Genomic DNA, 23,971 nt, shown 5'->3' with positions numbered 1-23,971 from the left:
GGGGGAGAGGGGGAGGGAGGGGAGGGAGAGGGGAGAGGGGGGGAGAGGGGGAGAGGGGAGGGAGGGAGGAGAGTGGAGGGGGGGAGGAGAGGGGGAGGAGAGGGGAGAGGGGAGGGAGGGGAAGAGTGGGAGGGGGAGGGGAGGGGGGGAGGGGAGAGGGGGGGGGGGAGGGAGGGGGGGAGGGAGGGAGGGGGGGAGAGGGGAAGAGTGGGGGGGGAGGAGAGAGGGGGTGGGAGGGGAGGGAGGGGGAGGGGGAGGGAGGGGGGGGGGGGGGGGGAGAAGAGGGGGGGGGGGGGGGGAAGAGGGGGGAAGAGGGGGGGGGGGGGGGGGGGGGTGGGGGGGGGGGAGGGGGGGGGGGAGGGGGGGGGGGGAGGGGAGGGGGGGGGAGGGGGAGGGGAGAGGGGGGGGGGGGGGGGAGGGAGAAGGGGAGGGGGAGGGGAGGGGGAGGGAGAGGGGAGGGGAGGGGGGGAGGGGGGAGGGGGGGGGGGGGGAGGGGGGGAGGGGGGGGGGGGAGGGGAGGGGGGGGGGAGTGGAGGGGGGGAGGAGGGAGGGGGGGGAGGGGGGGGGGAGGGGGGGGGGGAGGGGGGGGGGGGAGGGAGGGGGGGAGGGGGGGAGGGAAAGGGGGGGGGGGAGGGGGGGGGGGGGGGGAGGGGGGGGGGGGGAGGGGGGGAGGGAAGGAGAGGGGGGGGGGGAGGGGGGGAGGGAAAGGAGAGGGGGGAGGGAAAGGGAGGGGGGGAGGAAAAGGAAGGGGGGGGGGAGGAAAGGGGGAGGGGAGAGAAATGGGGGGAGGGGGAGAGAAGGGGGGAGAGGGGGAAAGGGGGGGGGGAAGGGGAGAAAGGGGGGAGGGAGGGGGGGGGGGAGGGGGGGGGAGGGGAGAGAAAAGGGGGGGGGAGAGGGGGGGGGGGGGGGAGAAAGGGGGGGGGGGAGAGGGGGGGGGAGAGGGGGAGGGGAGGGAGGGGGGGGGGGGGGGGGGAGGGGGGGAAGGGGGGGGGGGAGAGGGAATGAAAAGGGGGGGGGGGGGGGGGGGGGAAGGAGGGGAAAGGGGGGAGGGAGGGGAGGGGGGAAGGAGGGGGAGGGGGGGGAGGGGGGAGGGGAGGGGAAGAGGGGGGAAGAGGGGGAGTGGGAAAGGGGGGGAGGGGGGGGGAGGGGAGGGGGGGGGGAGGGGGGGGGGGAGGAGGAAAGGGGGAGGGGGGGGGGGGGGGAGAGAAAGGGGGGAGGGGGGGAAGGGGGGAGGGGAGAGGGGGGAGGGGGAGGGGGGGGGGGGGGGGGGGGGGGAGGGGGGGGGAAAGGGGGAGAGGGGGGGGGAGGAAAGGAAAGGGGGAGGGGGGGGGGAGGGGGGGGAGGGAGGGGGGGAGGGGGGGGGAGGGGAGGAAGGGGGGGGAAAGGGGGGGGGGGGTGGGAGGGGAATAGGAGGGGGGGGGGGAGAGGGGGGAGGAGGAGGGGAGAGGGGGGGGGAGAAAGAATAGGAGGGGGGGGGGAGGGGGGGAGGGGAGGGGGGAGGAAAGTGGGAGGGGGGGGAGAGGGGGGGAGTGGGTGAGAGGGGGATGGGGGAGAGAGGGGGAGGAGTGTGGGAGGGAGAGGGGAAGGAGAGGGGGAGGGAGAGGGGGAGGAGGGGTGAGAGTGGGGAGAGGGTGGGGGGAGGGAGAGGGAGGAGAGGTGAGGGAGGGAGGGGTGGGAGGGAGAGGGAGGAGAGTGGGAGGGAGAGGGAGGAGAGTGGGAGGGAGAGGGAGGAGAGTGGGAGGGAGAGGGAGGAGAGTGGGAGGGAGAGGGAGGAGAGTGGGAGGGAGAGGGAGGAGAGTGGGAGGGAGAGGGAGGGAGAGGGAGGAGAGTGGGAAGAAGTAGGAGGGGGAGAGAGAGGGAGTGTGGGAGGGAGAGGAGAGTGGGAAGGAGAGTGGGAAGGAGAGGGAAAAGAGGGAGGGAAGAGGGAGAAGAGGGAAAAGAGGGAGGGAAGAGGGAGAAGAGGGAGGGAAGAGGGAGAAGAGGGAGGGAAGAGGGAGAAGAGGGAGGGAAGAGGGAGAAGAGGGAGGGAAGAGGGAGAAGAGGGAGGGAAGAGGGAGAAGAGGGAGGGAAGAGGGAGAAGAGGGAGGGAAGAGGGAGAAGAGGGAGGGAAGAGGGAGGAGAGTGGGAGGGAGGAGAGTGGGAGGGAGGAGATGAGCGATAGGGAGAAGAGTGGAATGGGGTGGGAAAGGGAGAGGAGTGGAATGGGGTGGGAAAGGGAGAGGAGTGGAAGGGGGAGGGAAAGGGAGAGGAGTGGAAGGGGGAGGGAGAGGGAGAGGAGTGGAATGGGGGGGGGAGGGGAGAGAGTGGATGGGGGGGGAGAGGGAGAGAGTGGGAATGGGAGGGCGAGGGAGAGGGAGAAGAGTGGAATGGGGGAGGGAGAGGGAGAAGAGTGGGGGGGGACGAGGGAGAAGAGTGGAATGGGGAGGGAGAGGGAGAAGAGTGGAATGGGGGAGGGAGAGGGAGAAGAGTGGAATGGGAGAGGGAGGAGAAGAGTGGAATGGGGGAGGGAGAGGGAGAAGAGTGGAATGGGGGAGGGAGAGGGAGAAGAGTGGAATGGGGGAGGGAGAGGGAGAAGAGTGGAATGGGGGAGGGAGAGGGAGAAGAGTGGAATGGGGGAGGGAGAGGGAGAAGAGTGGAATGGGGGAGGGAGAGGGAGAAGAGTGGAATGGGGGAGGGAGAGGGAGAAGAGTGGAATGGGGGAGGGAGAGGGAGAAGAGTGGAATGGGGGAGGGAGAGGGAGGAGAGCGATAGGGAGAAGAGTGGGAGGGGGAGGATGAGGGAGGAGAGTGATAGGGAGAAGAGTGGGAGGGGAGGATGAGGGAGGAGAGTGATAGGGAGAAGAGTGGGAGGGGAGGATGAGGGAGGAGAGTGATAGGGAGAAGAATGGGAGGGGGAGGGGGAGGGGGAGGAAGAGGGAGGGAGGAGAATAGTAAGGAGAAGAATGATAGGGAGAAGAGTGGGAGGGAGAAGAATGGGAGGGAGAAGTGAGGGAGTGGGGAGGAGAATGATAGGGAGAAGAGTGGGAGTGGGAGGGAAAGTGAGGAGTGATAGGGAGAAGAGTGGGAGTGGGAGGGAAAGGGAGGAGTGTGATAGGGAGAAGAGTGGGAGGATAAGGGAGAATGTGGAGAGTGGGCGGGTGAGGAGAGAGGGAGGGGAAATAGAAGAATGGAAAGGGAAAATAGAAAAGTGGGAGTGGGAAGAAGCGTGGGAGGGGGATGGAGAGGGAGGAGAATGATAGAGAGATGAGTGGGAGGGGAGATGAGTGGGAAGGGAGGGAGTGGGAGGGGGAGTGGGAGGGGAGGGAAAGGAGGGAGTGGGAGGGGAGGGCGTGGGAGTGGGAGGGGAGGGCGTGGGAGTGGGAGGGGAGGGCGTGGGAGTGGAGGGGGGTGGGAGGGGGGGGGGTGGGAGTGGAGGGAGAGTGGGGAGAAGGGGAGGAGATAGTGGGGAAGGGGAGGGAGAGTGGGAGGGAATGGGAGGGAGAGATAGGGAGAAGAATGGGAGGGAGAGTGATAGGGAGAAGAATGGGAGGGAGAGTGATAGGGAGAAGAATGGGAGGGAGAGTGATAGGGAGAAGAATGGGAGGGAGAGTGATAGGGAGAAGAATGGGAGGGAGAATGGGAGGGAGAGTGAGGAGAGTGGGCGGGAGAGTGAGGAGAGTGGGCGGGAGAGTGAGGAGAGTGGGCGGGAGAGTGAGGAGAGTGGGAGGGAGAGTGAGGAGAGTGGGAGGGAGAGTGAGGAGAGTGGGAGGGAGAGTGAGGAGAGTGGGAGGGAGAGTGAGGAGAGTGGGAGGGAGAGTGAGGAGAGTGGGAGGGAGAGTGAGGAGAGTGGGGGGAGAGGAGAGTGGGAGGGAGCGTGGGGAGGAGGGGAGAGAGAGTGAGGAGAGTGGGAGAGAGTGTGAGGAGAGTGGGAGAGAGTGTGAGGAGCGTGGGAGAGAGTGTGAGGAGCGTGGGAGAGAGTGTGAGGAGCGTGGGAGAGAGTGTGAGGAGCGTGGGAGTGTGTGTGAGGAGAGTGGGAGAGAAAGTGAGGAGAGTGGGAGGGAAAGTGAGGAGAGTGGGAGTGGGAGAGGAGAGTGGGAGAGTGAGGAGAGAGAGAGGGAGAGAGAGGAGGGGGAGGGAGAGTGAGGAGAGGGGAAGGGAGGGGGGGAGGGAGGGAGTGAGAGTGAGGAGAGCGGGAGTGATAGTGAGGAGAGCGGGGGGGAGAGTGAGGAGGGGGGGGGGGGGAGTGAAGAGAGCGGGAGAGAGAGTGAGGAGAGCGGGAGAGAGAGTGAGGAGAGCGGGAGAGAGAGTGAGGAGAGCGGGAGAGAGAGTGAGGAGAGCGGGAGAGAGAGTGAGGAGAGCGGGAGGGAGAGTGAGGAGAGCGGGAGGGAGAGTGAGGAGAGCGGGAGGGAGAGTGAGGAGAGCGGGAGGGAGAGTGAGGAGAGCGGGAGGGAGAGTGAGGAGAGCGGGAGGGAGAGTGAGGAGAGCGGGAGGGAGAGTGAGGAGAGCGGGAGGGAGTGTGAGGAGAGCGGGAGGGAGTGTGAGGAGAGCGGGAGGGAGTGTGAGGAGAGCGGGAGGGAGTGTGAGGAGAGCGGGAGTTAGTGTGAGGAGAGCGGGAGGGAGAGTGAGGAGAGCGGGAGGGAGAGTGAGGAGAGCGGGAGGGAGGGGGGGGGGGGGGGGGAGGAGAGTGAGGAGAGGGGGAGGGGGGAGAGGGGGAGGGGGGAGTGAGAGTGAGGAGAGCGGGAGTGAGAGCGGGAGTGAGAGTGAGGAGAGCGGGAGTGAGAGTGAGGAGAGCGGGAGTGAGAGTGAGGAGAGCGGGAGTGAGAGTGAGGAGAGCGGGAGTGAGAGTGAGGAGAGCGGGAGTGAGGGGTGGGAGAGTGAGGAGAGCGGGAGGGAGAGTGAGGAGAGCGGGAGGGAGAGTGGGGGGGGGGGGGGAGAGTGAGGAGAGGGGCGGGAGAGTGAGGGGGGGGGGAGAGTGAGGAGAGGGGAGGGAGGGGGGGGGGGAGGGAGGTGAGGGGGGGAGGGAGGGGGAGAGCGGAGGGGAGTGAGGAGGGGGGGGGGGAGGAGAGGGAGGAGTAAGGGGGGGGAGTGAGGAGAGCGGAGGGAGTGAGGAGGGGGAGGGGGGGGAGAGGGGGTGTGAGGAGAGCGGGGGGGGAGAGGGGAGGGGGGGAGGAGAGCGGAGGAGTGGGGGGGGGGAGGGAGTGAGGGAGCGGGGAGGGAAGAGGAGAGCGGGAGGGAGAGTGGAGGGGGGGAGTGAGAGGGGGCGGGGGGGGGGAGGAAGGGGGAGGGGGAGTGAGGGAGAGCGGGGGGTGAGAGTGAGGGGTGGGGGGAGGGAAGGGTGGGGGGGGGGAGAGAGGGGCGGGGGGGGAGAGGGGGGGAGGGGGGGGGGGGTGAGAGGGGGAGGGGGAAGAGAGTGGGGGGGGAGTGAGGGGAGGGGAGGGGCGGGGGTGAGAGTGAGGGGGGGGGAGGAGAGAGTGGGGGAGGGGGAGGGAGGGGGAGGGGGGGAGCGGGAGGGAGAGGGGGAGGAGCGGGGGAGGGTGAGGAGAGAGGGGAGGGGGGAGAGTGAGGGGGGGGGGGGGGGTGAGGGGGGGAGGGGGAGGGAGAGTGAGGAGGGGGGGGGGGAGAGGGGGGGGGGAGGGAGGGGGGGAGGGAGAGTGGGGGGGAGGAGGAGGGGCGGGGGGGGGGAGGAGAGCGGGGAGGGGGGGGGAGAGGGGGGGGGGAAGGAGAGGGGGAGGGGGGGTGAGGGGGCGGGGGGGAGAGGAGAGGTGGGGGGGGGAGGAGAGCGGGGGGGGGGGAGGAGGGGGGGGAGGGGGGGGAGGGAGGGGGAGGGGGGGGGGGGGTGAGGAGAGGGGGGGGGGGGGGAGGAGAGGGGGGGGGGGGGGAGGGGGAGGGGAGGAGGGGGGGGGGGAGGGAGGGGAGTGAGGAGGGGGGGACGGGAGAGTGAGGGGGGGGGGGGAGAGGGGGGGGGAGGGGGGAGGGGGAGAGGAGAGGAGAGGGAGGGGGGAGTGAGGAGGGGGGGGGGGAGAGTGAGGGGGGGGGGGGGGGAGAGTGGGAGGGGGGAGGAGAGAGTGGGAGGGGGGGGGGAGTGAGGAGGGGGGGGAGTGAGAGTGAGGAGGGGGGGGGAGGGGGGGGAGGGGGGGAGAGCGGGAGGGGGGGAGAGAAGAGCGGGGGGGGGGGAGGGGCGGGGAGGGGGGAAGGGAAGAGTGGGAGGGGGGGAGGAGGGGGGAGAGGGGGAGGAGAGGGGAGGGGGGGGGGAGACGGGGCGGGGGGGAGGGAGGGGGGTGGGGGGGGGGAGGGAGAGTGGGGAGGGGGAGGGGGGGGAGGGGGGGGGGAGAGGGGAGGGGGGGGGGGAGAGAGGGAGGGGGGGGGGGGGGGAGAGCGGGAGGGGGGAGGGGAGAGAGGGAGGGGGGGAGGGGAGTGGGGGGGGGGGAGGAGCGGGAGGGGGGAGGGAGAGGGGGAGGGGGGGAGGGAGAGGGGAGGGGGGGGAGGGGGGGGGGGGGGGGGGGGGGGGGGGGGGGGGAGAGGGGGAGGGGGGGAGGGTGCGTGGGGGGGTGGGAAGGAGGGAGGGGGGGAGGGGGGGGAGGGGGGGGGGGGGGGAGGGGAGAGTGGGGGGGGGGGAGAGTGAGGAGGGGGGGGAGGGAGAGTGAGGGGGGGAGGGAGAGTGAGGGGGGGAGGGAGAGTGAGGAGAGTGGGAGGGGGGGGGAGGAGAGGGGAGGGGGCGAGGGAGGGTAGGGGGGGAGGGGGAGGAAGGAGAAGGGGGGAGGGGGGGAGGGAGAGAGTGGGAGGGGGGGGAGAAGAGGAGAGGGGAGGGGAGAGGGGGGGGGGGAGGGGAGAGGGGGAGGGGGGAGGAGAAGAGGGGAGGGGGAGAGAGAGTGGGAGGGGGGAAGAGTGGGAGGGGGGAAGGGAGAGTGGGAGGGGGGGGAGAGAGGGGAGGGGGGGAGGGAGAGGGGAGGGGGGGGGGGAGAGAGTGGGAGGGGGGGAGAGAGTGGGAGGGGGGGAGGGGAAGGGGGGGGGGGGGGAAGGAGAGAGTGGGGGGGGGGGGGAGGGGAGCGGGAGGGGGGGGGAGAGAGTGAGGGGGGGGGGGGGGAAGAGGGGAGGGGGGGAGGGGAGAAGGGGGGAGGGGGGGAGGGGAGGGGGGGGGGGAGGAGAGGGGGAGGGGGGAGGAGAGGGGGAAGGGGGGGGGAGGGAGGGAGGGGGGGGGGGGAGTGGGGGGGGGGGGGGAGAAGAGCGGGAGGGGGGAGGAGGGGGGGGGAGGGGGGGGGAGTGGGGAGGGGGGGGGGGGGGGGGGGGGGGAGAGAGTGGGGGGGGGAGTGAAGAGGGGAGGGGTGAGGAGTGGGGGGGGGGGAGTGAGGGGAGAGTGGGAGGGGGGAGGAGGGAGTGGGAGGGGGGGGGAGGGGAGGGGGGGGGAGGGTGGAGGGGGGGAGGAGAAGAGGGAGGGGGGGGGGGAGGGGGGAGGGGGGGGAAGGGGAGGGGGGGGGGGAGGGGGGAGAGGGGGGGGGAGTGGGGGACGAGAGGGGGGGGAGGGGGAAGAGAGTGGGAGGGGGGAGGAGAGGGGGGGAGGGGGGGGGGGGGGGAGGGGGGGGAGGAGGTGGGAGGGGGGGGGAGAAGAGCGGGAGGGGGGGGGGGAGAGTGGGAGGGGGGGAGGAGAAGAGGGGAGGGGGGGGGGGGGATGTGGGAGGGGGAGGGGGGGGGGGAGGGGGGGGAGTGGGGAGGGGGGAGGGAGAGGGGGGGGGGGAAGGGGGTGGGGGGGGGGGAAGGGGGGGGGGGGAGGAGGAGAGGGGGGGGGGGAAGGAGAGGTGGGAGGGGGGAGGGGGTGGGAGGGGGGAAGGGGGGGGAGGGGGAGGGGGGAAGGAGAAGGGGGGGAGGGGGGGAGGGGGGGGGGGGGAGGGAGTGGGAGGGGGAAGGAGAAGAGTGGCGGGGGGGGGGGGGGGGGGGAGCGAAGAGTGGGGGGGGGAGGGGGGGGCGGGGGGAGGGGGGGCGGGGGGAAGAAGAGTGGGCGGGGGGAAGAAGAGTGGGCGGGGGGAAGAAGAGTGGGAGGGGAAAGGAGAAGAGTGGGAGGGGGAAGGAGAAGAGTGGGAGGGGGAAGGAGAAGAGTGGGAGGGGGAAGGAGAAGAGTGGGAGGGGGAAGGAGGAGTGGGAGGGGGAAGGAGAAGAGTGGGAGGGGGGAAGGAGAAGAGTGGGAGGGGGGGAGGGGGGGGGAGGGGGGGAGGGGTGGGGGGGGAAGGAGAAGAGTGGGGAGGGGGGGAGAAGGGGGAGGGGGGGAGAGGGGGGGGGGAGGAGTGGGGGGGGGGAGAAGAGTGGGAGGGGGGAAGGAGAAGAGTGGGAGGGGGGAAGGAGAAGAGTGGGAGGGGGAAGGAGAAGAGTGGGAGGGGGGAAGGAGAAGAGTGGGAGGGGGGGAAGGAGAAGAGTGGGAGGGGGGAAGGAGAAGAGTGGGAGGGGGGAAGGAGAAGAGTGGGAGGGGGGAAGGAGAAGAGGGGGAGGGGGATGGAGAAGAGTGGGAGGGGGGGGGAAGGTGGGAGGGGGGAGAAGGGGAGGGGGGAAGGAGAAGAGTGGGGGGGGGAAGGGGGGAGGGGGAAGAGGGGAGGGGGGAAGGAGAGAGTGGGAGGGGGGAGGCGGGGGGGAGGAGAAGGAGATGAGGGGAGGGGGGGGAGAGGGAGGGGGGGGAAGGGGGAGGGGGGGGGGGAAGGAGGGAGTGGGAGGGGGGGGGGAGAGTGGGGGGGGAAGGAGAGGGGTGGGGAGGGGGGGGGGGGGGGGAGGGGGGGAGGGTGGGGGGGGGGAGAAGGGGGGGGGGGGGAGAGGGGGGGGGGAGGAGAAGAGTGGGGAGGGGAGGGGAGGGGAGGGGGGAGGGTGGGGGTGGGGCAAAAGGGGGAGGGGGAGGAGAAGGTGGGGGGGGAGGGAGGGGGGAGGGGGGGGGAGAGTGGGAGGGGGAGGGGAGAGAGGGGGAGGGGGGGCGGGGGGGGAGAAGAGTGGGAGGGAGGAGAGGGGTGGGAGGGGAGGAGGGGGGGGAGGGGGGGGGAGAAGAGTGGGAGGGGGGGGGGGGGGAGGGGGTGGGAGAGTGGGAGGGGGGGAGAAGAGTGGGAGGGGGGAGAGTGGGGGGGAGGAGGAGTGGGAGGGGATGGAGAGGTGGGGGGGGTGGAGAAGAGTGGGAGGGGGGGGAGAAGAGTGGGAGGGGGGAGGAGGAGGGGAGGGGAGGGGGCGAGGGGGTGGGGAGGGGGATGGAGAAGGGTGGGAGGGGGAGGAGAGGGGGGGAGGGGGGGGAGAAGAGTGGGAGGGGGGGGGAGAAGAGGGGAGGGGGGGGGAAGGGGGGAGGGGGATGGAGAAGAGAGGGAGGGGGGAGGGGAGCGGGGGGGGGGAGGGGGGGGGGCTGGGGGATGGAGAAGAGCGGGAGGGGGGGGGAGAAGAGTGGGGGGGGAGGAGGGGGAAAGGGGAGGAGAAGAGGGGAGGGGGAGGGAGAAGGGGGAGGGGGGGGGAGAAGAGTGGAGGGGGATGGAGAAGGGGAGGGGGGGTGGAGAAGGGGAGGGGGAGGGGGAAGGGGGAGGGGGAGGAGAAGAGGGGAGGGGGAGGAGAGGTGGGAGGGGGGGAAGAAGAGGGGGGGGGGGAGGGAGCGGGGGAGGGGGGGAGAAGAGGGGAGGGGGAGAAGGGGGGGGGGATGGGGGGGGGAGGGGGGAAGGAGTGGGAGGGGGGAGAAGCGTGGAGGGGGGATGAAGAGCGGGAGGGGGAATGAGAAGAGCGGGAGGGGGGAGAAGAGGGGGGGGGGGGGGGGGGAGGGGGAGGGGGGGGGGGGAAAAGGGAGGGGGGGAGCGGGGGGGGAATGGGGGGGGAGGGGGAGAGAGAGGGGGGGGGGAATGAGAAGAGCGGGGGGGGGGAATGAGAAGGGGGGGGGAATGAGAAGAGCGGGAGGGGGAGGGGGCGGGGGGGGAAAGAGCGGGGGGGGGAATGAGAAGAGCGGGGGGGGAATGGGGGGGGGGGGGGGGGGGGGGGGGGAGGGGGGGGGGGAGGGGGGGGGGGGGGGAGAAGAAGGACCGGGGGGGGGAATGAGAGGGGGGGGGAGGGGGGGGGGAAGGAGAAGAGCGGGGGGGGGGGGGGGGGGGAAGGGGGGGGGGGGGGGAGAAGGGGGGGGGAATGAGAGAGCGGGGGGGGGAAGAGCGGGAGGGGGAATGAGAAGAGCGGGAGGGGGAATGAGAAGAGCGGGAGGGGGAATGAGAAGAGCGGGAGGGGGAATGAGAAGAGCGGGAGGGGGAATGAGAAGAGCGGGAGGGGGAATGAGGGGCGGGGAGGGGGAATGAGAGGGGGAGGGGGAATGAGAAGAGCGGGGGGGGGAGGGGGGGGGGGAGGGGGAATGAGAAGAGGGGGAGGGGATGAGAAGAGCGGGAGGGGGAAGGAGAGGGGGAGGGGGGGGGAGGGGGGGAGGGAGAGGAGGGGGGGGGAGGGAGGGGAGGGGGGGGAAGAGGGGGGGGAGGGGGGGGAGTGGAGAGTGAGGGGGGTGGGAGGAATAGGCGAGGGGGGGAGGAGAGGGAGGGGAGGAGGAGAGGGAGGGGAGGGGGGGGAGAGTGGGAGGGGGGGGGAGAGGAGAGGAGGGGGGGGGGGGGGGGGAGGGGGGGGGGGGGAGGAGAGGGGAGGGAGGGGAAGAGTGGGTGGGAGGGGAGGGGGAGGGAGGGGGGGGGGGGGGGGGAGAGAGGGAGAGGGGGAGGGAGGAGGGGGGGGAGGGGGGGGGGGGGGGAGGGGGGGGGGGGGAGGAGGGGGAGGGGGAGGGGGAGGAGGGGGAGGGGGGAGGGGGGGGAGGGGAGGAGGGGAGGAGGGGAGGGGGAGGGGGGGGGAGGAGGGGGGAGGGGGAGGGGGGGGAGGGGGGGAGGGGAGGAGGGGGGGGAGGAGAGGGAGGGGGGGGGGGAGGAGAGGGAGGAGGGGGGGAGGGGGGGAGGGAGGGGGAGGGGAGGAGGGGGAGGGAGGGAGGAGGGGGGGGGGGGGGAGGAGGGGGAGGGGAGGGAGGGGGAGGGGGGAGGGGAAGGAGGGAGGGGCGAGAGGGGAGAAGGGGGGAGGGGGAAGGGGGGAGTGGGAGGGGAGGGAAGGGGGAGGGGGGGGGAGGGGGAGGAGGGGGGAGGAGGGGAGGGGGGGATGGGGGGGGAGGGAGGGAGGGGGGAGGGGGAGAGGGAAGGGGGGGGGGGGGGGAGAGGGAGGGGAGGAGGGGGGGGGGGAGGGGAGGGGGGAGAGGAGGGGAGGAGGGGGGGGGGGGAGGGGAGGGGAGGGGGGGAGGGGCGGGGGAGGGGAGGACAGGGGGTAGGGGGAGAGGGAAGGGGAGGAGGGGGAGGGGGGGAGAGGGGGAGGGGGAGAGGGTAGGGGGAGAGGGAAGGGGAGGATAGGGGGTAGGGGGAGAGGGAAGGGGAGGATAGGGGGTAGGGGGAGAGGGAAGGGGAGGATAGGGGGTAGGGGGAGAGGGAAGGGGAGGATAGGGGAGAGGGAAGGGGAGGATAGGGGAGAGGGAAGGGGAGGATAGGGGAGGGAGAGGGGGGGGAGGATAGGGGGAGGGGGGAGGGGGGGGAGGAGGGGGTAGGGGGAGGGGGGGGAGGGGGGGTAGGGGGAAGGGAAGGGGAGGATAGGGGGGGGGAGAGGGAAGGGGAGATGGGGAGGGGGGAGGGAGGGGGAGTAGGGGGAGGGGGAGAGGGGGGGAGGGGGGGGTAGGGGGGAGGGGGAAGGGGAGGGGGGGGAGGGGAGAGGAAGGGAGGATAGGGGGGAGGGGAGAGGGGAAGGGAGGGAGGGGTAGGGGGCGAGGGAGGGGAGGATAGGGGGTAGGGGGAGAGGGAAGGGGAGGATAGGGGGTAGGGGGAGAGGGAAAGGGAGGATAGGGGGTAGGGGGAGAGGGAAAGGGAGGATAGGGGGTAGGGGGAGAGGGAAAGGGAGGATAGGGGGTAGGGGGAGAGGGAAAGGGAGGATAGGGGGTAGGTGGAGGAGGGAGGAAGGGGGAGGGGGGAAGGGAGGATAGGGGGAGGGGCGGGGGAGGAGAGGGAAAAGGAGGATAGGGGGAGGGGGGAGAGGGAAGGGGAGGATAGGGGGTAGGGGGAGAGGGAAGGAGGGGATAGGGGGTAGGGGAGAGGGAAAGGAGGATAGGGTGTAGGGGGAGAGGGAAAGGAGGATAGGGGGTAGGGGGAGGAGGGAAAGGGAGGATAGGGGGTAGGGGGAGAGGGACAGGGAGGATAGGGGGTAGGGGGAGAGGAGGGAGGGGGGGGGCGGGAGGGAGAGGGAGATAGGGGGGGGGGGGGGGGGGGGGGGGGGGGGGGGAGAGGAGGGAAGGGAGGATAGGGGGAGGGAGGGGAGGGAAAGGGGGAGGGGGGGGAGAGGAGGGGGGGGGAAGGGGGGGAGAGGAGGGAGGGAGGATAGGGGGGAGAGAGGAGGGAAAGGGAGGATAGGGGGGAGAGGAGGGAAGGGAGGATAGGGGGAGAGGAGGGGGGAGGATAGGGGGGGAGGGAGGGAGGGGGGGAGGATTGGGGGGAGAGGAGGGAAGGGAGGAGGGGGGGAGAGGAGGGAAAGGGAGGATAGGGGGGGGAGAGGAGGGAAAGGGAGGAGAGGGGGGGGGGAGGGAGGAGGGGGGGAGAGAGGGGAGGGAGGATAGGGGGGAGAGGAGGGAAAGGGAGGATAGGGGGGAGAGGAGGGGGGGGAGGATAGGGGGGAGAGGAGGGAAGGGAGGATAGGGGGGGAGAGGAGGGGAAGGGGGAGAGGAGGGAGGGAGGTAGGGGGAGGAGGGGGGAGAGGAGGGGAAAGGGAGGATAGGGGGGAGAGGAGGGAAAGGAGGATAGGGGGGGAGGAGGGAAAGGGAGGATAGGGGGAGAGGAGGGAAAGGGAGGATAGGGGGGAGGCGGAGGGAAGGGAGGGGGGGGGAGAGGAGGGAAAGGGAGGATAGGGGGGAGAGGAGGGAAAGGGAGGATAGGGGGGAGAGGAGGGAAAGGGAGGATAGGGGGGAGAGGAGGGAAAGGGAGGATAGGGGGGAGAGGAGGGAAAGGGAGGATAGGGGGCAGGGGGAGAGGAGGGAAAGGGATGATAGGGGGCAGGGGGAGAGGAGGGAAAGGGAGGAGAGGGGGCAGGGGGAGAGGAGGGAAAGGGAGGATAGGGGGCAGGGGGAGAGGAGGGGAGGGAGAGGGGGCAGGGGGGAGGAGAGGAGGGAAAGGGAGGATAGGGGGTAGGGGGAGAGGAGGGAAAGGGAGGATAGGGGGTAGGGGGAGAGGAGGGAAAGGGAGGATAGGGGGTAGGGGGAGAGGAGGGAAAGGGAGGATAGGGGGTAGGGGGAGAGGAGGGAAAGGGAGGATAGGGGGTAGGGGGAGAGGAGGGAAAGGGAGGATAGGGGGTAGGGGGAGAGGAGGGAAAGGGAGAGGAGGGAAAGGGAGGGGAGGGGATAGGGTGGAAGGGAGGGGAGGGGATAGGGTGGAAGGGAGGGGAGGGGATAGGGTGGAAGGGGAGGGGATAGGGTGGAAGGGGAGGGGATAGGGTGGAAGGGGAGGGGATAGGGTGGAAGGGAGGGGAGGGGATAGGGTGGAAGGGAGGGGAGGGGATAGGGTGGAAGGGAGGGGAGGGGATAGGGTGGAAGGGAGGGAAGGGGGGCAGGGTGGAAGGGAGGGGAGGGTGGAAGGGAGGGGAGGGGGGCAGGGTGGAAGGGAGGGAAGGGGGGCAAGGTGGAAGGGAGGTACGGGGGGCAGGGTGGAAGGGAGGGGAGGGGGGCAGGGTGGAAGGGAGGGGAGGGGGGCAGGGTGGAAGGGAGGGGAGGGGGGCAGGGTGGAAGGGAGGGGAGGGGGGCAGGGTGGAAGGGAGGGGAGGGGGGCAGGGTGGAAGGGAGGGGAGGGGGGGGGGAGGTGGAGGAGGGAGGGGGGGGGGGAAGGGAGGGAGGGGGGAGGGGGAGGGAGGAGGGGGGAGGGAGGAAGGGAGGGGGGGAGGGTGGAAGGGAGGGAAGGGGGGCAGGGTGGAGGGGAGGGAGGGGGGGGGGGACGGGGGAAGGGAGGGGAGGTGAGGGGGGGAGGGTGGAAGGGGGGGGAGGGGGGGGGGAGGGGGGGGGGGAGGGAGGGGAGGGGAGGGGGGGTGAGGGGAGGGGAGGGTGGGGGGGAGGGGGGAGGGAGGGAGGAAGTGAGGAGGAGGAGGGAGGAGAGGGAGTGAGAGGAGGAGGGGAGGAGAGGGTAGGAGAGGAGGAGGAGGAGGGAGGGAGGAGAGGGTAAGTGACGGAGGGAGGAGGGAGCGAGGGAGGCGAGGAGGAGGGAGGAGGGAGGAGGGAGGAGAGGGTAAGTGAGGAGGGGGAGGAGGGAGGAGGGAGGAGGGGAGGGAGCGGGGAGGAGGAGGAGGGGGTGGAGGGTAAGTGAGGGGAGGAGGAGGAGGGGAGTGAGGAGGGGAGAGAGGAGGGGAGGGAGGAGGAGGGAGGAGGGAGGAGGGAGGAGGGAGGGAGAGGGTAGGAGAGAGGAGGAGGGAGGAGGGAGGAGAGGGTAAGTGAGGAGGAGGGAGGAGGGAGGAGAGGGTAAGTGAGGAGGAGGAGGGAGGAGGGAGGAGGAGGGAGGAGAGGGTAAGTGAGGAGGAGGAGGGAGGAGGGAGGAGAGGGTAAGTGAGGAGGAGGAGGGAGGAGAGGGTAAGTGAGGAGGAGGAGGGAGGAGAGGGTAAGTGAGGAGGAGGAGGGAGGAGAGGGTAAGTGAGGAGGAGGAGGGAGGAGAGGTGAATAGAGGAGGAGGAGGAGGGAGGTAAGTGAGGAGGAGGAGGGAGGAGAGGGTAAGTGAGGAGGAGGGAGGAGAGGGTAAGTGAGGAGGAGGAGGGAGGAGAGGGTAAGTGAGGAGGAGGAGGGAGGAGAGGGTAAGTGAGGAGGAGGAGGGAGGAGAGGGTAAGTGAGGAGGAGGGAGGAGAGGGTAAGTGAGGAGGAGGGAGGAGAGGGTAAGGGAGGAGGAAGGAGAGGGTAAGGGAGGAGGAAGGAGAGGGTAAGGGAGGAGGAAGGAGAGGGTAAGGGAGGAGGAAGGAGAGGGTAAGGGAGGAGGAAGGAGGGATGAGAGGGTAAGGGAGGAGGGAGGAGAGGGTAAGGGAGGAGGGATGAGAGGGTAAGGGAGGAGGGATGAGAGGGTAAGGGAGGAGGGAGGAGAGGGTAAGGGAGGAGGGAGGAGAGGGTAAGGGAGGAGGGAGGAGGAAGGAGAGGGTAAGGGAGGAGTGAGGAGAGGGTAAGGGAGGAGTGAGGAGAGGGTAAGGGAGGAGTGAGGAGAGGGTAAGGGAGGAGTGAGGAGAGGGTAAGGGAGGAGTGAGGAGAGGGTAAGGGAGGAGTGAGGAGAGGGTAAGGGAGGAGTGAGGAGAGGGTAAGGGAGGAGGGAGGAGAGGGTAAGGGAGGAGGGAGGAGAGGGTAAGGGAGGAGGGAGGAGAGGGTAAGGGAGGAGGGAGGAGAGGGTAAGGGAGGAGAGGGTAAGGGAGGAGGGAGGAGAGGGTAAGGGAGGAGAGGGTAAGGGAGGAGGGAGGAGAGGGTAAGGGAGGAGGGAGGAGAGGGTAAGGGAGGAGGGAGGAGAGGGTAAGGGAGGAGGGAGGAGGGAGGAGAGGGTAAGGGAGGAGGGAGGAGAGGGTAAGGGAGGAGGGAGGAGGGAGGGAGAAGGGAGGAGAGGGTAAGGGAGGAGGGAGGGAGGAGGGAGGAGAGGGAGAAGGGAGGAGAGGGAGAAGGGAGGAGAGGGAGAAGGGAGGAGAGGGAGAAGGGAGGGGAGGAAGGGGAAGGGAGAAGGGAGGGGAGGAAGGGGGAGGGAGAAGGGAGGGGAGGAAGGGGGAGGGAGAAGGGAGGGGAGGATGGGGAAGGGAGAAGGGAGGGGAGGAAGGGGGCGGGAGGTAGGGAGGGAAGAAGGGAGGGAAGAAGTAAGGAAAGGGAGGTAGGGAGGGAAGAAGTATAGAAAGGGAGGTAGGGAGGGAAGAAGTAAGGAAAGGGAGGTAGGGAGGGAAGAAGTAAGGAGAGGGAGGTAGGGAGGGAAGAAGTAAGGAGAGGGAGGTAGGGAGGGAAGAAGTAAGGAGAGGGAGGTAGAGAGGGAAGAAGGAGAGGGAGGGAGGGAGGGAAGAAGGAGAGGGAGGGAGGGAGGGAAGAAGGAGAGGGAGGGAGGGAGGGAAGAAGGAAGGAAGGAGAGGGTGGGAAGGAAGAAGGAAGGAAGGAGAGGGTGGGAAGGAAGAAGGAAGGAAGGAGAGGGAGGGAAGGAAGAAGGAAGGAAGGAGAGGGAGGGAGGGAAGGAAGGAGAGGGAGGGAAGGAAGAAGGAGGGATGGAAGGAAGAAGGAAGGAAGGAGGGAGGGAGGGAAGAAGGAATGAAGGAGAGGGAGGGAGGGAAGAAGGAAGGAGAGGGAGGGAGGGAAGAAGGAAGGAGAGGGAAGAAGGGGAGAAGGAAGGAGAGGGAGGGAGGGAAGAAGGAAGGAGAGGGAGGGAGGGAAGAAGGAAGGAGAGGGAGGGAGGGAGGGAGGGAGGGAGGGAAGAAGGAAGGAGAGGGAGGTAGGGGGAATGAAGGAGAGGGAGGGAGGGGTAAAGAAGGGGAGGATGGGAAGAAGGAAGGAGAGAGGGAGGGGAAAGAGGAAATGGAGGAGGGTCGGTGTGGAAGGAAGGAGGAAAGCAGAAAGCAGAAAGCAGAAAGCAGAGAGAGAGAGAGAGAGAGAGAGAGAGAGAGAGAGAGAGAGAGAGGAAGAGAGAGAGAGGAAGAGAGAGAGAGGAAGAGAGAGAGAAGAGAGAGAGAGGAAGAGAGAGGGAGGAAGAGAGAGGGAGGAAGAGGGAGGGAGGAAGAGGGAGGGAGGAAGAGAGAGAGAGAGAGAGAGAGAGAGAGAGAGAGAGAGAGAGAGAGAGAGAGAGAGAGAGAGAGAGAGAGGGGGGAGGGAGGAAGAGAGAGGGAGAGGGATATATACATATACACACACACACTATATATATACATATATATATATATATATATATATATATATACTTTATATATATATATATATACATATGTTTATATATATATATAATATATATATATATAGCACTGATGCCTTGAATTTCAGCCCGACAGTGACTAGCAACTCTCATCCCACAGGTCTGTCTGGGAAGAAACATGGTCATACTGATTTGGGACCAGCAGAAAGTAGCAGCAGGAGGGAAGCAGTTGCCAGTTGTCCGTTCTCCAGAGACTAAGTGTCAGCCCTCAGGGCTGCACCTCCTGATTGTTTCTGTCACTGGTGCTCATGAAGGAAAGGAAGGAAGTAAGAAAGAAAGAGAAAGGAAGGGAGGGAGGAAGGAAGGAAGGAAAGGTTGGATGGAGGAAAGGTTGGATGGATGAAAGGAAGATGAAGGGAAGAAAAGAAAAAAAAAAAAAAAAGGGAGCAAGGAAAGGAGGAGAAGGGAGACAAGAAGGAAAAATGAAGGTGGCAAAAAATGGGAAGAAAAAAATTAAGAAAATGGAGGGAGTAGGGAACAGAAAAGGAGAGGGGAGGGAGGGAGAAAAGGTGGATGATCAGCAAGCCTGAATAAAGAAATCAAAGGACAGATTGAAAAAAGGTGATAGGAAAGGAGGGGGTGAATGGTAGTGGAGTATGCGGGGATGAAATTGGTCAAAGTTGATTTATGCCTTGGTATATGTATGTAGAAAAGGGATGGGATGTGTGAGAAGGGCAGAGACACAGGGTGATAAAGAGATGGAGATAGAGTGGAGAGGGAGAAGGGAGTGAGGAGTGAGGACTGAGGAAAAGAGAGGGTGAGAGGGGAGAGATGAGAAGAGGAAAGAGGGAGAAAGAGAAGTAGGGAGGGAGTACGAAGAGGAAAGAGAGAAGGTGGAGAAGAGAGGAGAGAGAGTGGTGAAGGAGAGGGAGAAGGGAGTGGGGAGGGAGAAGGGAGTGGGGAGGGTGAAGGTGGGGAAATAGCAAGGGAGTACGAAGGGGAAAGAGAGAAGGTGGAGAAGAGAGAGAGAGAGAGAGTGGGGAGAGAGAGAGTGGGGAAGGAGAGGGAGAAGAGAGAGAGAGTGGGGAAGGAGAGGGAGAAGGGAGTGGGGAAGGAGAGGGAGAAGGGAGTGGGGAAGGAGAGGGAGAAGGGAGTGGGGAAGGAGAAGGGAGTATGAAGGGGAAAGAGAGAAGGATGAGAAGGTGGAGAAGAGAGAGAGAGAGAGAGAGAGAGAGAGAAAGAGAGAGAGAGAGAGAGAGAGAGAGAGAGAGAGAGAGAGAAGAGAGAGAGAGAAAGAGAGAGAGCAGTTTCAGATAGAGAATTTGGCTTAAAGTATCCACAGCATTATATGTTTGAGAGAGAAACAGCAAATTTAAAGCTTTAAGAAAATAACTAAGAACACAGTTAACACCACATTACATTTGGGGTGCCAAAATCTTCCCCATTACATATTCCACAATACTTACGGTGTCACGATTCTCAGAAAGAGCTCTCAACCCCACAAACCCCGCACATTAAGATACTGCCCACTAAATGGAACATCAAAAATGCCCCCCCAACTGTCTTCTATTTCAAAACCTACAATAATCTAATCCCAATCTCTTCCCAAGTTTGCATTTAGACCTGCCCAGTGGGAGGTTTGCTGGGAGCCATGGGTCTTCTCCAACAGACCTGATGCAACCAATTGAATGATTGACCAATTCTACAATATGCCCATACAAAAACACACACACACAATGGGTCACAAAACAAGCACTTCTCAACTGATTTCCAATGACCCATTGGCCAAGCTTGACCAGAGAAACCATTTGGCCAAAATCACACCAGCATACCTACATTCAAGTCATTACCCAGCATTAAAACAGTACAAACATTGCCTTGAATTGGCAACACACAAACTACTCCAGATACAACCATTGCACAGAAGAACATGTAATACTACCTCACCCTACAATCACTCCTTCCAGGAAGCAACACAAAATCTTCTCACTGAACAACACAAGAACTGAACCAGTAGCTGTGGCTGGTTTCCTTGGGGAGACATAGTCCTACAAGAAAACAGCAACGACAATGGACTAATCTTATGACAGTATTCCACCTCTTGTTTTCCAATGCTCCTGTGACTTGATAGTAACACTACCACCTTGTTTCCTGGCGTGTTGTAAATGGCAATGATGAGTCGAGGCAAACGAGGGTCCTGGCAAAACTCCCATCAGAACCCTAGTGACCGAGTCTCAGTGTGGTCTTCTGAATTCTCCAAAAACATGCAATATCTTCAAGGTTCCTATCAGTTGACCTTAGCCAATGGTTCTCCAAAAAGTTTTCCTAAATCCTCAAAGCTGCCATTTCTAATCTTAATGGAAGGGACTCGGGAGAGGAATGGGAAGAGAGGAATGGGAAGAGAGGAATGGGACATGGAAAAGAGAAGGGGGGGATGGGAGAGAGGAGGGGAACATGGGTGAGAGGAGGCAGAAGGGAAAGGAGGAGGAAGGAGTGAGAAGCCAAGGTAGGAGATGGGAGAGATGTGAGAAGAGAAAAGGTAGGGTGAGAGGAGTGGGGGCAAGTGGAAGGAGCAAGGAGGGAGAGAGGTAGAGAGGGAGTGAGGGGAAAGAGGGGAAAGGAGTGACATGGGGAATGGGAGGGGGGAACAAGGCAAAAGGGGAGGGAATGGAGTAGAGGAGGGGATGGAGAAGTGGTGATGGAGATGGAGAAGTGGAGGGGATGGAGAAGTGGTGGAGATGGAGAAGTGGAGGGGATGGAGAAGTGGCAGAGATGGAGAAGTGGAGGGGATGAATAGGGTGGGGGGAAGAGAGAATGGAGAGGGAAAGAGATGATGGAGGGGAAGAGCGGATGGAGCGAGGAAGAAAGGATGGACAGGGGAAAAGCGGATGGTGCGAGGAAGAAAGGATGGAGAGGGGAAGAGAGGATGGATAGGCAGTAAGATGGTGATGGTAAAAGAAGATGGTGAATGGAAGAGATGATGGAGAAAGTCAAAGATGGAGTGTGGGAGAGAGGATGGAGAAGAGAGAAGAGATGTTGGGAGAGAATAGTGACAGGTGAAAGAGGAAAGCGTTGGGGAGAAACGGGGAGACTGAAGGTGGGAAGGATGTGGAGAGAGATGAAGATCAAGAAGAAGGTGTAAGGAAGAGGAAGTAGCAAGGAAAAGTAGGGAGGCTGAAATGGTGGGTGATTGGACAAGGGAGAGAGAAGGAAGGGTAAACAAAAGGGGAGATAAAAGGAGGTAGGAAAGAGAACGAAGGGAAGAGAAGGGTAGGAGGGAGAACTGAGGGAGGAGAGACATGGGAAGAGATATGGCAAGAGAGGGAAGATATAGGCAGGAAGAGCAAAGTGGTCAGAAAGGAGGAGACATGAGTGAGGGGAGATGAAGAGCAAGAGAAAAGGGGGAGAAGGGAGGACAGAAGAGAGGAGGGAGGAGGAAAGAGATAGGCAGTAGAGAGAGGGGTGAAGACAAAAGAGAAGAGCAGGGTGAAAACAGAAGGGAAGAGATAAAAGGAAAGAGGGGAAATGCGAGGAGAAAAGGGAGGAGAGAAGGGGAAGAGGAGGGAGTGGGAGTTATGAGGGAAGAGAGGGGGGAAGAGATAAGAGAGAAGAGGGAAGCAAAGGGTTTCATCAATCAATCAAAAGGAACATGGAGAGAAGGGGGAGGAAAGTATGGGAAAAAAAGTTATGGGTACAGAAGAGTACATAAAGGAATAAAGTAGAGTGCAAAGAATGAAAAGTGTTGTGGGAGGGAGTGTAGGGAGACAAAGAAAGAAAGAGAGGAGAGATAGCATGAGAGGAGAGCAAGAGGAAGAAAGGGAGATCAATTCATCCATTGCCCCTTGTCCCTCTTGCAAAGAGAGGGAGACAATTAAAAGAAGGGAATGGGTAAGAAGGGGATGAGGGGCTCAACAGTGATAAGGAGATAGGGAGAGTGGGCGATAGCGAGGGAGAAGGAGTGTTGAAGGAAGGACTTGAAGGGTAGCAAGGATAGACTGGGTGAAGAGGAGATTGGGGCTGGGAAAGAGGGAGAAGCCGAAGCTTTTTCTAGATCTTCTGGAACTGGTCATTTCAGAACACTAGTCTTGCTTTTACTCTGACGACTGTCACAAATGAATAAATACAACAAAGAATGTGGATTTCTTACATCCCGTACCTGCTGGCGCCTCAGCTTTTCTTCCTGCAGTTTCCTCTGGCGCAGGGACGGTTTTACCTCCACCACCAGTTCCGGATTGACCTTCTTTTTGTACTGCAGACGGTGCCGTCTACCCTTCATGTGCATCTCCTTGGCATTGGGATCATTGAAGCGGCATTCACATAATTTACAGTTAAAACTGATCACCTTTCCTGTAGGACAAAGAAAAGAATATTTGTAATCCCTGTTTTATTATCATTCCATTTAAAACTAAAGTCAACCGATTTGTCGTCTCTATTCCCTTTTGCAAGAGACCCATGGCAATTAGGGTACCAGTCATAGCCAACAATTCAATCCATAAGTCACTCAATTTAGAAATTTTGTGAAGCTGTCTGGAAGTAGAGGGTGTAGTAATTGGTGTTGTTGTTGTCGTTCCCTAGACTGTCTGTCCGAGCAGTCCCGTCTCCCCAAGGAATGCCACAGCCAAAACTGGGTTTTCCCACAAATCCTTTATAGAGTGTATGTTGTGTTGTTTGCATGCATGATTGTGTATAATGCAGTCTTCCATTATGTGTTGTATGGTATGGGGTGAAGTGTTACATCCTGGGCAGCTGTTCACAATGCGGTCATCCAGCTTCTTCTGGTAGCATAGAAGTGCTGGGTGGTGGCCGCACCGCAGTCTGGCCAGGTGGACTCTGTCCTTTCGTGGGAGAGAGGATTCAGAAGGGTGGATATCAGGGGGTCTGGCATGCAGCAGTGTGTTGTCTTTCAGTGTGTTAATGGAGCGGTGAGTGATATGATTATGAATATGTTTCTGGAGGCTGGTATTTGGTGGTTGTGGAGGAAGAGAAGAGAGAATCGTGTGTGATACAAGTCTTTGGGTGTTGTTTTAATGTTTCTTGGTGTGTCCGGGTGTTCTGCTATGTAGTGTAGCAGGTGTGATGTGTTTGTGGTGGCTGCGGCAAGTGTTTGTGTGCCTCTCATGTTGAGGTGGTCCTTGACTTTGAGGACTTTTGTTTCATGGTGTAAATGGTCTGTAGGTGTTGTATTTGTGCAGCCTGTAATTGTTTTTAGGGCTTTGTTTTGTATGATTTGAAGGGTGTTGTGGTGTGTCTCACTGAGATTAGGAGCCCATGCAGGACTCGCATAATTCATTACTGAGCGTATGCATTGTTTGTATATTGTATTAGTCTCTTTGTTTTGTCCAAATGTTGTTCCAGTGATTGACTCAAGTGCATTAAGTCTAGGTGTGCATTTGTTTTTTATGTTTGTGATGTGTTGTTTGAAAGACATGGATGTATCGTATGTTACACCAAGAATTTTTGGTGTGTTTATGTGTGGTATTAGAGTGTTGTTGATGTAGAGATGAGGTATGTATTTGTGTTCTTTTGTCCAGTTGGTGAGAAGTGTTGCAGTAGATTTGGCTGGAGCTATTTGGAGTCTGTGATGAACCATGTGTTGAGTGTATCAAGGTATGGCTGGATTATTTCTGCAGCTTTGTCTGTGTTACAATGTGTGCATATCATTGTTATGTCGTCTGCGTAGGAAGAGATTTGTATTTCTGAGGTGTCTGGTGTGGGTAAGTCATGCATGTATAGATTAAAGAGCGTGGGGGATAGAACAGAGCCTTGTGGTACTCCATTCTTAATGTTTCTGATGTGCGATGATTGGCCATTATATGACACATAAGCATTCCTACCTGCCAGATAATTGGCCAGCCATCTTTTGGTGTTATTGTGCATGTCTGTGTTATATATTTTATTTGTTAGGTTGTGGCAGGGGATAGTATCAAACGCTTTACTAATGTCTAATGTTTTAAGAAGTGTTCTGTGGTGGGGCCTATCTGAATTGATGCCATCTAAAATTCTTTGTGTGAGGTTTATCAGAAGTGCTTGAGGAGTGTAGTGGCCTAAAACCGTGTTGTCAGTCAGCAAGGGGAATATGTGGTGTGACAAGTTTAAGTATTAGGCATCCAATGACTAATACTTAAACTAATTGGTGTATTGTGTCTTACGTGTGGTGGTTGCATCTTGGACAATTCATATATTAACAGGCTAATTTTGTCTTGGTACTTTACTCTTTAAAGTAATTTCTCTGCTGGACCGATTTATGGTTGCTTAGTTACATGTACAACTTTGTGAACTGTCAAGGAATTCTTGTTTTGTAAACTCAATGTACATGTATTTATGTATAACTTTGTTATGGTTTATTAGGGGTAGGTTACTTCAGATTTATTATTTATCTATTTATTCACTTATCTATTTATTATAATTTTTTTTTTTTAAATGAAGGGTTCTTGCTTAGAAATGTAACTCATTTTCATGTGTTGCAGAAAGGGAAAGATTTTTGCTCTAATCTAATGTTTAAAATTCTTATTAAAAGTCAGGTAACACCAAAACAAATCAATCAATAAATTACATCTTTCTTTCCAAAGGGTCTCTTTATAATCTATCTATATACCAAGGGTTTCCCCCCACCCCCCTTACAAGGGAGGTTGCCAAATCAAAAGGCAATTACCCATTCCCATCCATTTCACCACCCTTTACTCCCTCTCATCTTAGCTACTCATGGATAACAGGTCATCTCTCCTGCCCACTGCCCTGGATCAGAGACAATTCAGCAGGTCACAGCACATCTATAGCAAGGCCTTTTCACTTACTCAGTAACACCACCACCCTCTCCCTCCCCTCATGCAGAAAAAGATTGGGAGAAAGTCCTTTGGGCTGGATCAAAATATTATACCTCCCTACCCCTCAGTCCCCTACCCTTTCTTGCATCACAGTACATTTATACACAGCCGCTCTCCACTCAGCCCCATCTCCTTCCTTCTCCCTTCCTAGCTCAACAGACATTCCCCTCTTGCTTAAAACCCCTTTCACTCCCTCCATCCATTTCATCTTTGGTCATCCCCTCAAGTTCATTCCCTCCATCTCTGCCTTCCACAGCTCTTTCACTAATATTTCCTCACTCATTCTTTCCATGTGTCCAAATAA

At 62.6% G+C, this 23,971-nt stretch overlaps 1 protein-coding gene across 5 annotated transcripts in view; it reads right to left on the bottom strand.

Annotated features, from left to right (window-relative positions):
- The window catches only part of Zn72D (Zinc-finger protein 72D), a 115,262-nt gene that overhangs the window by 42,850 nt on the left and 48,441 nt on the right, over window positions 1-23,971 (bottom strand). For 3 of the 5 annotated variants that reach the window (XM_076178629.1, XM_076178632.1, XM_076178631.1), the window contains exon 6: window positions 20,991-21,190. In XM_076178629.1, the coding sequence (XP_076034744.1) occupies window positions 20,991-21,190 (200 nt within the window). The remainder of the gene's footprint in view (window positions 1-20,990; window positions 21,191-23,971) is intronic. The other 2 variants (XM_076178630.1, XM_076178633.1) reach the window with 1 other exon arrangement.

The sequence above is a fragment of the Oratosquilla oratoria genome, chromosome 41 (assembly GCF_046742065.1).
Source record: "Oratosquilla oratoria isolate Oo_2021 chromosome 41, ASM4674206v1, whole genome shotgun sequence".
NCBI lineage: Eukaryota > Metazoa > Arthropoda > Malacostraca > Stomatopoda > Squillidae > Oratosquilla > Oratosquilla oratoria.
Note: the sequence above shows the minus strand (reverse complement) of the source record. Positions and strands in the feature narration are given on the sequence as shown.